At 40.3% G+C, this 14535-nt stretch overlaps 1 protein-coding gene across 1 annotated transcript in view; it reads right to left on the bottom strand.

Annotated features, from left to right (window-relative positions):
* The window catches only part of CUX2 (cut like homeobox 2), a 291553-nt gene extending 277795 nt beyond the window's left edge, over window positions 1-13758 (bottom strand). The window contains exon 1 of the mRNA XM_075273161.1: window positions 13289-13758. Within this exon, the coding sequence (XP_075129262.1) occupies window positions 13289-13351 (63 nt within the window). The 5' untranslated portion in view covers window positions 13352-13758. The remainder of the gene's footprint in view (window positions 1-13288) is intronic.
* Between the last annotated feature and the right edge of the window lie 777 nt (window positions 13759-14535).

Raw genomic sequence — 14535 nt, 5'->3', positions numbered from 1 at the left:
GTACCATAATAAGTCTTTGGATGCGGCTTTGCCACGAGGCAATAAACAAAGTATTGAGAATTCTATTTAGAGATGCCCTTCAACATATACTAAAAGTGAAATTATTATAAGAATATCTGTAATCTATAAAAAGAAGTTTAGACAGCAAAAATAAAAAAAAAATGTATAACCAATAGTCTCTGCTTAGAGGGAGTCTGTCAGAAGTAAAGTGGTAATAAACCTAGTCACAGTACCTTGGAGAGGAGATTCTACTGTTTCCAAATACACCTCTATTATTCAACTTTGGAGCCCTATTTTCATGTTATTGCTATTGTAGTCATATGTATATTTGCCTATTTTATTTATTTGACCATGAATAAAATAGGAATTTTCATGAAACTGGACTCCAAAGCAAAGGCATATTTGGAAACTGTAGAATCCCCTCTACAAAGTACTGGGACTAGCTTTATAACCAATTTGTTGCTGACAGACTCCCTGCAACTAGCTGGATGCCTGGATGGGCACATATGTAGAGCAGCGCAGTAGGGAATCTTTACATTAGCAATAAAATGTTCCAAAAAGCCAAATATATACATATTTCTACACATGTATAAATCCACTTAGGTTATCCTATTATTCTGTAGCATTGAGTGTTTATGCTAGCTCTGTTTGTGACCTCTGTTTGGCTTTCTTGCGGACTGTGAATCTCTTCCATCCTAGAAGAGATTTTTTCCATTCATCCACATTTTGTAATGCAATGATATAGGTTTTACTGGGTAATACAAACATACTGCTATATGTGTACACAGTGAGTTATTAAGACGCCTCTACATGTATTGCCAACCTCCCTCACTGGGCATAGTAAAGGAGCAATGGGGACAAAAAGCTTGTTAATATCCCAGGTTTACTCAGTAATGAAAACTGCTCCCAGCCGAGCCATAGAACAACAAGTCACTTTCAGTAGTGCCAAGAAACACTGGCTGTGTCTTTAGAAAGAGTCTGAATAATATTCACTTTCAGGTCCTTTTGGGCATCTAGCTCCATACATGCTGATATTGATACCCACTGATTTTCCCCTGAAATGACTCTTCACCTGTACATAGTCTGACCTCTCCATGATTCAGTTCAACCATCTATGTCTAAATGGGTTTCTAGGACTTCACTATTAATAATATATCCTTATGATAGACCATCAATAGCAGAACAGTGGGGGGGGGGGGGGGGGGGCGCGGGGGGAAGGGTTCTGACTTCCTTCAAAAGAACAAGACTGAACTTAGGTAACCAAAGGATGGAGATTACACAGTGTACAGCAACTGCCTTTTGGTTGGTACACTGCGGAGCTAGTTCAGGTTCATCGTGGACCCTGCAATGAGCTGACCATGGGAATACTAAGAGCCAAACCCCCAGCAATCCTAAAGACAGACCATCACTAGTAAGGTGAACAGTAAACCGACTTAAAGCGGTGAAAGTAAGAAACTTTGTAATATATCTTATTAAGGAGGTTGTTTTCCTTCAACACTTATTAAGCTGTTCTCTTGCTCCTTATACTGTATTCTGAACGTGTGTTTACATTATTTTTTATTTTTTTTAAATGTAGATTGTGAACTCCATATAAGGCTCATAAGCTACATTTTTCCTATCAGTATGACTTTGGAATATGGGAGGAAATCCACGCAAACACGGGGAGAACATACAAACTCCTTGCAGATGTTGTCCTGGGCAGAATTTGAACCCAGGACTCCAGCGTTGCAGTTCTAACCACTGAGCCACCGTGTTGCCCTGCTTGTTTTTATCGGTCTCCATATTCAATCTTACTCTCGGAACTCTATGGAGAAAGGAGGGGTGGAAAAGCATTCTCCTGCCGGTTGGTAAATTGATTTATTGCTTTTTTCTTTGTATTGAAAGCCTCCTATCTACAAACATAGCAGTGTTAGAAATATAGAAAGTAGCAGAGTAGAGATAAGCGAGTACTATTCGAAACGGCCGCTTCGAATAGCAAGCTCCCATAGGAATGAATGGGAGCGGCTGGCACACAGGGGGTTAAGCGGCAGGACGCCAGCCCCGGCTGCGTCCATTCATTCCTATGGGAGTGTGCTATTCGAAACGGCCGTACTCGCTCATCTCTATAGCAGAGTGTAGGAGCAGCAATTATATAGGGTGTCTTATCTATCCCCCAATCCCTCTTCATAGGCTAATATGTAGAAAGCAACTCTGCCTGAAAAGTGGAGAAGAAAACATATTTTTTAATGAGATATATAACAAAGTTTCATATATTAAACTGGACTATTCATTTATGGAAAGTTGTTTTATAACTGGAGGTATACTTTGTACGTAACCATTCTATAAGTCTGGGAGGAAAAAGACAACACTACAGGATTGTATTTCACGGTCCTCAATGTGCTATTATGGTGCTTTGGAAATGGCAGTAGTGCTTGGCATTAGTTAAGCTTTGGTTCAATAACTCAGTTAAAGGCAATATACTATCACCAAAACCAGCTTTAAGCTAAGGACCCACATTGCAGAAAAGCAGCTTTTTGTCTTGCAAATGTTTTATATGTTTTTTGAGCCAAAGCTGGGAGTGGATTGTGCAGAAAGTAGAAGTATAAGAACTTCCTATATATTTCCAATTCTTTTTGAAACCAGTCATAAATTAATATATTTTTTGAGCTTTGTCTCAAAGAAACACTGCAAAATCTGCAACAGTGTGGGTCCTTAGCCTTAAACCATTTATCTGAAATTGCAGGGGAAAAAAAAGTTTAGTTATGCTTTAAGAGGTACGCCTATCACAGACATTTATGTCATATGTACAGGCAATGCTATACGCAGAACACAGCCTCTGCATTTTCCATATGCATAAATGCAGAGGTGGCCATGCTTGCCCACGGCCCTCTCTATTGAAGTCTATTGTAGCTACAGGAAGAATCAAGTAGTGCTCATAAACATACTATAACCTTGTAATACGGCACCATACAAATGGCTATACGGCATCACACGGAGTGCCTAAGGCTGCACAGTGCAGACCTTCAGGGTCTCTGTGTGCTACCACATAACTACCTAAAGAGAAAACCAATACAATTGTAAAAGGAAAAGAATCTTTAAATAATTCCAGCTCTGCATCTTGTGCTGCATATCAGAAGAAAAAATAATGTCTAAAGTCTGAAAAAACAATTCCAAGAAGAGAAAATATGAATATATAAAATAATAACATAACAAATGTATAATTTTGACACATAAAATGTTAAAGCACAATGGTATTATTTAGGCTGGGTTTTGGAAAGCATTCTAGGATTAAGCAATACAGAGGTGACACAGTCCACAAACAGCAGGCTAGACAATGTCTTTTGTGTGCAGAAAGGGTACAAATAAACAGCCTATCATTTCAGGTAATAATGTGTCATTATGACAAATCCAGAAATTCAGACTTCTGCAGAGAAGCACTAGCTGCTTGAACTGATGGCTTATTTACTGCTGTCATCTACATAAAGAGGAATTTTGACATACTGCTAAATGATAACACATTTAGATAAGTCAAGCTGTCATATCATTTAATGGATGCTGGAGCAGTTACATAGCTGATATGTAAAATGTATTCAATTCACAGCATTGCAAGGTTATGATATTTTAATCATACTGCAGGCTCCGTCTCAGTGGCAGACATTTGATATGAGAAGCAGACTTCAGTATTCTTAATAGAAAAGACCCAAATATATCAGTGCATGCAAAACTGTGTCCAAACCTCCATTCATGGCTGGCCAAAAAAAACTAATGCTGGAATCATAGATGAGCATACTATGAGACAGTTTACTAATACTGTCTAAAAGTAAGACAGTGCAAATGTAGACCAGACAGTCTTAGACTTCACCAGATTTATTATAGTGTCTAATGCTAAATGAGAGATCTGATGCATCTTTAGACTGTCTCGTCTAGCTTTACACCACCTATTAGTCGGTGCCAAATGGTGCCTGGTATGATATCTTAATCCGCACTCCCTTATTATACACAAACCCCTGCCTCTTTTATAATAAGCCACCCCTCCCCTTTTGGACAAGGTGTAAAAAAATGTCTAAAACACTTAATAAATGTGGTATAACGTGTATGGCAGTTTTTGTGGTGCAAATTGAGCCAGAAATCTGCCCCAGTGCATAATGTTACACTACTCCACCCATAGAGCTACTGGAATACACACGCCATTAACAAAACTATAAGGCATGCAGAAGCACCTTTAAATACTAAGTAGGTAGAAATCTTGTGAACCTTTCTTTTAGGGAATTAAATGTATAGCAGTCCCTAAATATATCTATTAGTCTAATTGTTATTAAGCTAAAATGGACATAAAGCACAGGAAAAATCAAATATTCAGTGTCTGCTCTCCTGGCATCAGGATATAGACATCATTTACAAAGCCTGCATTCTGTCAATGCACTGTCAGGAAGTAAAAGATATAGAAAATATGATTTCCCTGCACTTGCTCCCCCTGCTTGCTGAATCCCTATATGTCAAGGAATTAATGTAAGTGCAATCCTGTAAAACATAATATTGATGTTACTAATTCTTACACCCGTGTGGTAATCAGGAAGACTCATGGCTTTTTATTAGAAAAACCCAGAAATGTTATTGAAGTCTTCAGAAAGGTAGATACAACAAAAATACAGAATGGATGCATCAACTATCAACGGATCAGGCACTTCACTCAGCCCTTTCTATATTGTATGGATGTGGACCCATATATGCCTGTCACCATCATTTATATCAATAGTGTAGGTGAGTCTTAGATACTTAGATGTTCCTGTCACTATACAGGTTTATCAGTGAACTTTGCTTTTAAACAAGGTTTTGACCTGTATGTGCCTTAATATTAAAAACTATGAACAATAATAAGGTTCTATTCTGTGTCAAGCATAAGGGGGAGTTCACACTACCAGGGGTTTCCATCCTAAATCCCGGAAAAACTAGACAGGGGACGACTTGCCAGCGGTCAGCTTTAAAGCCCATTCATTTGAATGGGTTTTTAAAGGTAACCGTCGGTGTCCATATGCAGCCTCTCTGCCTAGAAATCGTTTTTTCTTTTTTACACGGACACAAAGTCCTGCATGAACGACTTTGTGTACATGCAAAGAAAAACGGTTTCCAGGCGGAAAGGCTGCATATGGACAATGACGGTTACCTTTAAAAACCCATTCAAATGAATGGGTTTTAAAGGTGACCGCTGGCAAGCTGTCCCCTGTCCAATGTCCCTGGGGTTTAGGATGGAAACCCCTGGTAGTGTGAACTCTCCCTTAAACTGACATATTAGAAAGTAATATGGTGTTGAACAATGTTGAGTTCCAGCCTATATCACAGATTAGAAACAGATTCACAATTCTACGGGTTGCTACTAGTATCAGTCAACAGTGTACTGTCAAAGTCATTCAAAGCTTATTTACAACTACATTGCAATGTAATTCTGGAAAAAAAAATCACTTTCCTTCCTTAGATTACTCTCCAGTGAGATGAAGGCTACACCTCGCAAACTGCAGATCAGTAGAAGAGATCCTGTACAAACAGTGAGCCAGCTGGTAAATCCTGGGAGATCTGAACGGATGGTGAGCGCTGCTCCAAGTCAGAGAGGTTTCTCATTCATGTTTCTCAGAATCAGTCCAGGATTACTCATGGGGTAATAAATGGTAACTAAAAGTGATCTTGGTGTTATAATCCAAGCTATGGACAGGGCCTCACCCACAAAACTAGACACACACTCTGTGAGCAAGGCTCACAGAGGAAAGAAGAATAAAACTCTGAGAGAATAAAGTATCCTTTATGGGTTCTTAATACACCAGCGTTCCAGATAGCATATGTCTATAGGGTACGCCTTTATGCTTTTACCTTGACAAAAAATGCAACACTGTACATGTACTGTGCTCTCCGTCATTCGGCTAAAACCGAGATTATCTGTGGACACCCGCTGACCCCATAGACTATAATTCCGGCCATTGAGTTTCCACTGTTTTTATACTGAATCCAGTGGACTCGAACCAGAATTTTCTCTTTGTTGATTTTTGTCAGTTTCTGCATTTCTTCCACCTCCAACGGAGACTCCGTCGCATATGTGAACCTACCCTCAGCCGTGGTATATAGAACAAACACTGAATAGGGCCCCTCTAAGATCTATTGAAACACCCAGGCTTAACCGGTAGTCCTTAGCTGCCCTGTAAAGGACAATAAATATGAGAACCTAGGATGAGTCTGAGTATTAAGCTAATGGTCCTGGCAAGGACAATAGGGAGGTTCTTGTGACCTTGATACAATCCCAAAGTGTTTCCTCCAGGAGGATTTATCAGGGGATGTGAGACAACCATGGGGAGACCATGTGCACCCAGTTACGCAAATGTTTTCCTGGGTGGGTGGCAGAATACCCAGGTGTTTACAGAGAATAACCAGATCTGCACACAGGAAATTGCTTTCTGGTCCAAATATACTGAGAACATCTCAATGTTCTGGGAAGGGACCTGGGTAAAGTTCCATCTATTTGTCGAACTATTGACAAATGACGTGAAATGATTTCTAAGCGGAGTGGATGGGTCTAGAAGGAAGACAACCTGTTCTAATATACTTACCCCTCATAGTAGTGAGTTTTAATCAACTTTATATGTATATTATCTTCATATGTAGAGTGCAGTACTAGGACATGTCAGACAATCTCTCTCTAATACATGGAGAATTTCTAATAAGCAGAACTACTCAACATGTCCCTTCTACAATCAAGAAATGAGTGACATACCACCAGAATAAGACATCCAAGGGAACCCAAAATTAGTTTCTTGCTGTCCTGGCACAGGTGGAAGAAACAGTGACAGGCTCCATCTCTGTCATTACAATTATGTTATACCCTGAAACTATGCAGATTCAGAGAAAATAAGGCTATATAAAGATCTGGCCGCGAGGAGAAGAGTCCACTGGACGGGTTCCCTCAAGAGTCTCCCCGCCCAGGTAGGCATGATTGACTGATGCAGTTGGGGGGAGGGGGGTTGAAACGGATGTTACATTCACTTTCATGCGGAAAAAAAACATCTGAGACTCTTTCTTGCAAATGTCACATGGTCACAAGAATCAATGGAGGACACTTACAGCCCTTGTTCTAATATAGTGCAGTTTCAGTGTCCCATCCAAACATAGTTTTACAGCAATTTCTTTCTTCAGTTGAATAGTAGTCTAGTTAACGCTTAACCCTTCATTGAAGTCTAACGTTTTAGCTTCTGTTATTTTTAATGTTATATCATTGTTCAGCACTTTCACATAGACAGGTACAGCTCCAAGTTCTAAGTGATTGACTAACAAGTTTGTTCCTAGTAGGAAAATACAAAATGTGCACCTTAGCTGATTTTATGACATGCTTAGTATGCCCATGAAGCATGAGAGTAAGAGCTCCTCTTATGGTTATTGTGTAATAAACATGGTAATCCCGATTCTGCAGGAATTAGGAGGAATCATATTTTATTCTTTCGATGCTGCTATCACCCAATCTACAGATCATTCACTTGTTATTGCCAGCCATGCACAGACTGCACAAAACTCACATTACTATTTTGTTAGCAAGACAAGATTTCAATTTTAGGCTCACTGAAATGACTACCAAAAGTTGAAAAACTCTTGCGTGTAAAGAATTTTCAATCTGTAAAATATGTGCACTGATATTATTTTAAGGTTGGCTATATTTACCAATTGTCCTACCCAATTTTATAAAATACTAGCAAAAATATTCACTAGAGGAAAAAGGAAGGCAACAGTTTCAACTCTGTTCACACTTGCATTACCACACTATGCTATGAACCAATGAATACACTAAGGCTGGTCTTACACGACCGTAATGAATGTACGGTCCGCAAGTTACTGATCAGCAACACTAGTTGCTGATCGTCAAAATAGACTCTGCACAAGTCCGTGTCCTGCCGCACTCACCCATAGAGTTATATGGGCTAGTCCATGCAGTGCCGCAATTCACGGCCATTACAGACATGTTCTATAAATTGCAGACAACGGTTGCAGTCCCGCACACACCAAGGATAAAATCCGGTGGTGTAAGAGGTCGTATTGAATATAATGTGTCCGCAAATGATCCGCAATTGAAAGCCCTGAATTGTGGACCATTTGCGGACTTACATTACGACCGTGTAAGACCAGCCTAAGTCAAAGACAGTAAATAAATCCTAACACACCATATCATAAATCGCATAAAAGTTAAACTCATCACCTTAATTGTGTATTCATATACATATATGTCCACCCTTGCCTTGCCTTAGTGTGTCCCCTAATAAAAATGGAAGACCGCCCTTCAAAACACCGAATCTAGAACCCGCTATAATGTATACTCTTCTTGTACTTGTTCTTCTACTCTATTACCGTGTTATAGTCATAACTAAGAAAACTAGCTAAATTATAAAGTGTTTAGTAGTAAAATCCCTCCTAATTCATAAGGATCCAGAATGTGGGATTTCAGCTTTTTTAAACCAAAGTAATTTTGAAAATGCTGAATTTGTCAATTTATTATCTTTATGCATAAGAAGATGGAGCGTTTGGAGTGGACATAGAAGTCTCAGGACACATCATCTTCACCAAACTTACATTTTTTTAACTCTGCATTTTGTGGTCCAAGGTTTCTGACAGGAGCATTTCACAGCGCAACCTCAGACATATATACAAATGACCGTACTGACGGTAATGTTTTGGCCTCTCTCAGTTTAATGGGAGCCAATGAGTATTGGTCCATCTACCAGGGCATATGGTACACGTGTATAAGCCTTACTCTGTGAAACACAATAAGTAGAGGAGTTTCAGCTCTCATTTTCATGGTAGTAGGAGGAATAATATCTTGATAGCCTTAAATGGCATTCCTGACTCCCCAATATGTGAGTTTTGGATATGAGATCCTCCAATTCTTTGTCAACCCATGCCTGCATTTGGGTCAAGTATCAAAACCTGAAGTTTGTATTTATTAATTTTAAGCTATCAATTATAACCTTCAACCCCATATCTTTTACTACATTGGCCATACATAATAATAAATCATCCGTGGATACTGATATATTAATTCTTTGTCTCCCATGCTAGGTTTGATAGCTAGAATAAATGGCAGTGGCGACACTGGGTACCCTTACATTGTCTCTCATATAATCTGAATCCTTTGGCTGCAGACCTGGTCAGAAGGAGATCCATATAGATTTTCTTTAAACTCATAAAATACACCAATAATCTCTACTTTATTCTAGACCATATTGAGCCAGGACCACTCCACATTATCAAAACCTTTCTCTGCATCCCGAGAGATGCTGATTTCATTATACATCGTGGCCTGGCACATGCCCAATAAAGTATCACTTATGTAGATTGTTAACACGCCAGTCTGGTTCTGGTATCAGATCTGAAATACAGCCTGACAACCTGGTAGACAAATTTCCGTGGAAATGATAACTTTGCAGTTTTCTAAGCTGTTGGGATTTGGCTATCTTTCCCCTATTTTTGGATGGACTTTAATAAGTGCTTTAATACTTGAACTTATATTGTTTCCCTTACAATACACTTAATTTAAAAAAATTTAACATACATTTTTCATTTCTTCTTCATTGCGCAAGCTTAAAGGTCAAGCACTGAAAATAGAAAGATGGGATCAGATTAAATAACACTACGAAAGGGCTATAGTACTTTTCATATCAGAATGTCCCTTTGGCTTGATCTGTGTCTGCACATTTAGTCCATGACAACCTGACTGGATTTGATAACAAATTGCTTAAAGTTGGACATGTGTATGGGCATGAGCTCCCTCTGATCATGGGCCCTGGGCCACTACCCTAATGGTCAGTCCATTCCAAGAAGCTAAAAAGAAAATCATTTGTTATCCAAACACCAAAAGACATTCCCATTTGAACACACTTAAACATGGCTCAATGTAAACATGAAAGGAATTATGCTGGTAGAACAATGGGTAAACATGGCTGTGGTAAGACGAAAACTGGACATAGACTACACAGTGCGTAACCGCACATTGACATATGCACAAATGTAGCAAAATTTAACATGGCACTTAATACCTTAAACAACACTGTGGCACAGAGTACTGTTAAGAACGCCATAGAACAGATTCAGTGATCAGGAGAACAGGGGATCAAAAGTTACCCTAAAATCTCCCTGAGAATGGAGTGCCAGTGTGCTTGTCTGCCTAGTGCTCCATGCATGTCTTTGGGGTTTTACAGTCCTAGCAACCCCATAAAAGTAAATTTAGCTCCGGCACTGCAAGCTGTGAAAAGGTTAACAGATTAACCCGAATGGCTACTTTGTCTTATGTGATAAGGTATCATAGTGCAAAAAATCAAGTTATACATTGCTACATCTGTATATCTCCTGAACGCCAGCTCATTTGGGCAGCACAATACTGGGCAAATCCTTCCCTTTGTTGTAAGTTTTCTAAGTGATCACAAAATGAGCGATAGAAACCTCAACAACACAGCCTGGTTATCAATCTATATATAAAAAAATAATATCAATCACTAATATCAATCAATCGAAAAATCGGATTATGTTCAGACAGATAGCTGTCTGCTCAATGGTCTAAAGAGAAGAAACCAGATCAAGAACCTGGATCAGTTTAAAGTGGTGATTTGTGTTGTTTCTCAGGCTTAGTAAAAGAATAAAAAAAATAATCTTCTAATAAACAACAAAACGGCGGCGCATCAGCAGAATGCTTTCCATTTATACTCATGAACCTCAGCAGTTTTATACTAGGATATTAAAAAAGTCATTTTCCTAAAAGCCTCAATGTATTATTGCTGAATATAGAGGACTGTGTGCTCTATAAAAAGAACTTGTGTGTGTTTTGTCCCTCTCCAAAGCATTTGTATGTTCTGATTTCCTAGAGGGATAAGCTTGTTTAATATCCATGTAAATGAGCAGCGAGACAGCAGTTTGAGATTAAACAATGCAGGTTATTATTCCGGGCTCCAGTATATGTGCAGAGCCACTGCTTAAGGTTTAAGGATGGCTGTATACAATATGCATTAAGCAAATATACACCAAAGGTCAGCTGTCTTTATATACGTTAGAACAAAAGGCTTATTGGTAATTTCACAGACCAATACCGCTACAGCTGCTTGCAGAATTAGGTGACCCAAAGACGACTAGAAGGGGTCATTTTAATCTAATAAAATGTATAGCTCCAGGAAGCTTAAAAAACATCGGCAACCAATCACAGCACTAAAAGCAAGAGGACTAAAGGTTAGAGCACTGAATATTAGTTGCTTAATGAAAATGTTGTTAACTGACATTCAGGGATGAATGAATCCAAATACCAGGGCAAGCTGAAATCCTCCAGACCTGAATAACAATAGGAGGATCGCAGCCAGCCCTGAGCACATCTGAACCTGCTCCTGCTTTCTCACATATCTGTTTGCCATGCTCTTGTCATTCCTTATGTTACACAACATCAATCATAAATAAAGAGTCGCTGCCCTGAGAATGCCCAGCTCTGATTTACAAACATTAGCAGGGAATACACTTACCATTTCCCATCACACTGTAGGAAGACAATTAAAACAATGCACTCCCCTGCAGAAATAGCAAATCTCCCGATATATTATTATTACATGCTTCACTTCAGAAGCATGCCCTGAATTCAAAGGCAATATTAGCTAAACTTAGTTACTGCACCACATGGAAAAATCACAAAATAGAGAGAAATATTTATTTATACAGTTACATATGAATATACACATACTAGATAAGAGATAGATACACAGAGAACATAGATTAATGGTTGGCTACATAGCTAGATAGACAGAGATACCCATATGTACACACATATCCACACCTTTAGGAATAGAATTGTTGCTCTGTATTGTATTACATTTGTAAGCAATAAAATAACAGCAAAATACAACAAATCTAGTATATGGTAAGTGGAGAATAATAGAGGGTAGTGGTATAGACTGTATCAGTAGTTGGTATAGAGGAAATTAAACTACCATATAGGACGTTAAAGCTTATCTAAAGTGGGGTGCAGTTCATTTTAATGCATTACCCCCTAACTGCTGCATTTATTGGCTCGACATCAATGGACCAGCTCCCAGTGCAATAGGCAAGTCTTATATATGAAGAAAGCAGGAGCAAAACGATAGAGTGGTGAGACTACATGCCAGCTCCATGCCCTAGTCTCAGATCTGGCCACACAAAGTTGAAAGCAGTAGGAAGATCTGAGCAATGTGCTTTGTATAGGCAAACACAATACTGGGCGTCTGTCTGCACTGTAAAAAGTCCTGCTAATATCATTCAGCAGGTAACTTTGATCAGATCCTGCTCCTATGCAGCAAGACAGCAGCAGATACTCAAAGGAAAGCTTCAAGTTCAAGTCTGCCAAGCAGAACAGCATGTAGTGGGAGGACATGACACAGCAGTGTATACCAGCCATACATGTAGTCATACACACTCCGATCTGTCTCGGGATCATCTTATATTATCCATGCCTTGTGGTGTGACGACTCACCTGACATTTGTCGCAATTACCACATTCACATTACGCTACATTGATCAAAAGCTGATCAAGATTTCCAATCAATTTCCAATAAAAAATTGATCGGGTGTTTTTCATATGAATAAAGTCTTTTGGAGGTTATGATGTGACGTTGCCCTATATGTGTAGCATAGTTAGACCTAGACTGTAAGTATGGGATTTATATGGCTGTATCAGATTATTAGTGAATGAGATAGAACAGGGTACATTATGTAAAGCTTTCTGGATAGTTCTGGGTCACTCGTAGTGAGTCATGGCCTATTATACACAGCTGACCCCATATGACCACTCTATAGTGACAGGATCATGAATATGATAAGTGAGCCATTCAGTAGCCTCCCTCTCTGACCTCTATGAAGAACTTCGTCCCTATATTGCAGTGCTATGTTACATCCATGGTGCTGAAGACCCCAATACTAGTAGACAAAGTGTATGGCAAGCTGTCCAGACAGGTAATGCTGATGTGCTGTGTCAGGGAGACACACACTAGCTCTGTATATAAGTAGCCCCTAGGCAGGACACCATCAGCAATGCCAAGGGGTCCAGGAAAGTCAGCAGCCCCGTCTACCCAGGCAGCTCGAGCTCCATGGCTGCACACTGAGCTCTATGGCTGCTGATCAATGACTGAACTGAACAAAGGCAGAGAGAGGATCAATTCTTAATACACTATCAATCCAAGACTTCCTCCCCTCCCTCCTCCTCACCACCGCCCCTTCACCTGGGGCCCCACTTCTGGGCACCCCATCACCCCACCAGCCCAGCACCCCAGTCACCCACCTGCAGCCTCCTCAGATCAAACCTCTTCCAATATTGAAACATTGATCCCACATTGGCAGCCATCTTGGGGGATATTGAAGCGATATTGTCTGTGTGGGGATTCTTTTCTCTGCCACCTCAGTCAGGCTGCACTCCGTCTCCGGGCTGGAGCAGTGTCTCCTCTCTCCTTCTTCACTTAATCCCAGTGAGGAGAAGACATGCTGTGTAATCCCCAAAGTGCAGCTGCAGCCTCCTGCACAAGTCTCCGGGTCACCCCGGGACTGAGCTGCGTGAACTTGAATTTTTTTTCCGCAAAACTTATCGATAGTGACGTCACAAGCAGATCAATAAACCCAGCGAGAGAGGGAGGGAGGGGGGAGACTGTGCAATTCAATTAGCATGTGTGGGCTCTGTGATGCTGTGTGCTAATAAATTGTCCCCTCCCTCCAGAGCTGTCTGCTGCTATAGACTGTATACACTGATATAGTGAGCTGTGCGGGGGGTGCACACACCGTACATGCCAAATCCTGCTGGGCTAAAGGACCTTTGATGATGTCATGACCGAGTGTGGGAGGAGTAAGAGTCCAGGCTCTGCTGCCGGACCAGGCTCGTCTATAGTTCTTTACTATATAGTATAGGAAAATCTCCTCAGGAGCAGGTGATAGAGATGTGTGCGCTACATGGACCTTACTCATCATATCTGTGCCGCCTGTACTACACAGCTCTGCGCTATGTACAGTACACACACAGCTCTGCACTATATGTATTGTAGGTATACACAGCTCTGCACTATGTACAGTACACACACAGCTCTGCACTATGTGTATTGTAGGTATACACAGCTCTGCACTATGTACAGTACACACACAGCTCTGCACTATATGTATTGTAGGTATACACAGCTCTGCGCTATGTACAGTACACACACAGCTCTGCACTATGTGTATTGTAGGTATACACAGCTCTGCACTATGTACAGTACACACACAGCTCTGCACTATGTGTATTGTAGGTATACACAGCTCTGCACTATGTACAGTACACACACAGCTCTGCACTATATGTATTGTAGGTATACACAGCTCTGCACTATGTACAGTACACACACAGCTCTGCACTATGTGTATTGTAGGTATACACAGCTCTGCACTATGTACAGTACACACACAGCTCTGCACTATGTACAGTACACACACAGCTCTACACTATGTACAGTACACACACAGCTCTGCACTATGTACAGTACACACACAGCTCTGCACTATGTG

This window comes from Leptodactylus fuscus, chromosome 1 (assembly GCF_031893055.1).
Source record: "Leptodactylus fuscus isolate aLepFus1 chromosome 1, aLepFus1.hap2, whole genome shotgun sequence".
In the NCBI taxonomy this organism is placed as follows: domain Eukaryota; kingdom Metazoa; phylum Chordata; class Amphibia; order Anura; family Leptodactylidae; genus Leptodactylus; species Leptodactylus fuscus.
The sequence above is the reverse complement of the archived record's forward strand: the minus strand, read 5'-3'. Positions and strand labels throughout refer to the sequence as shown.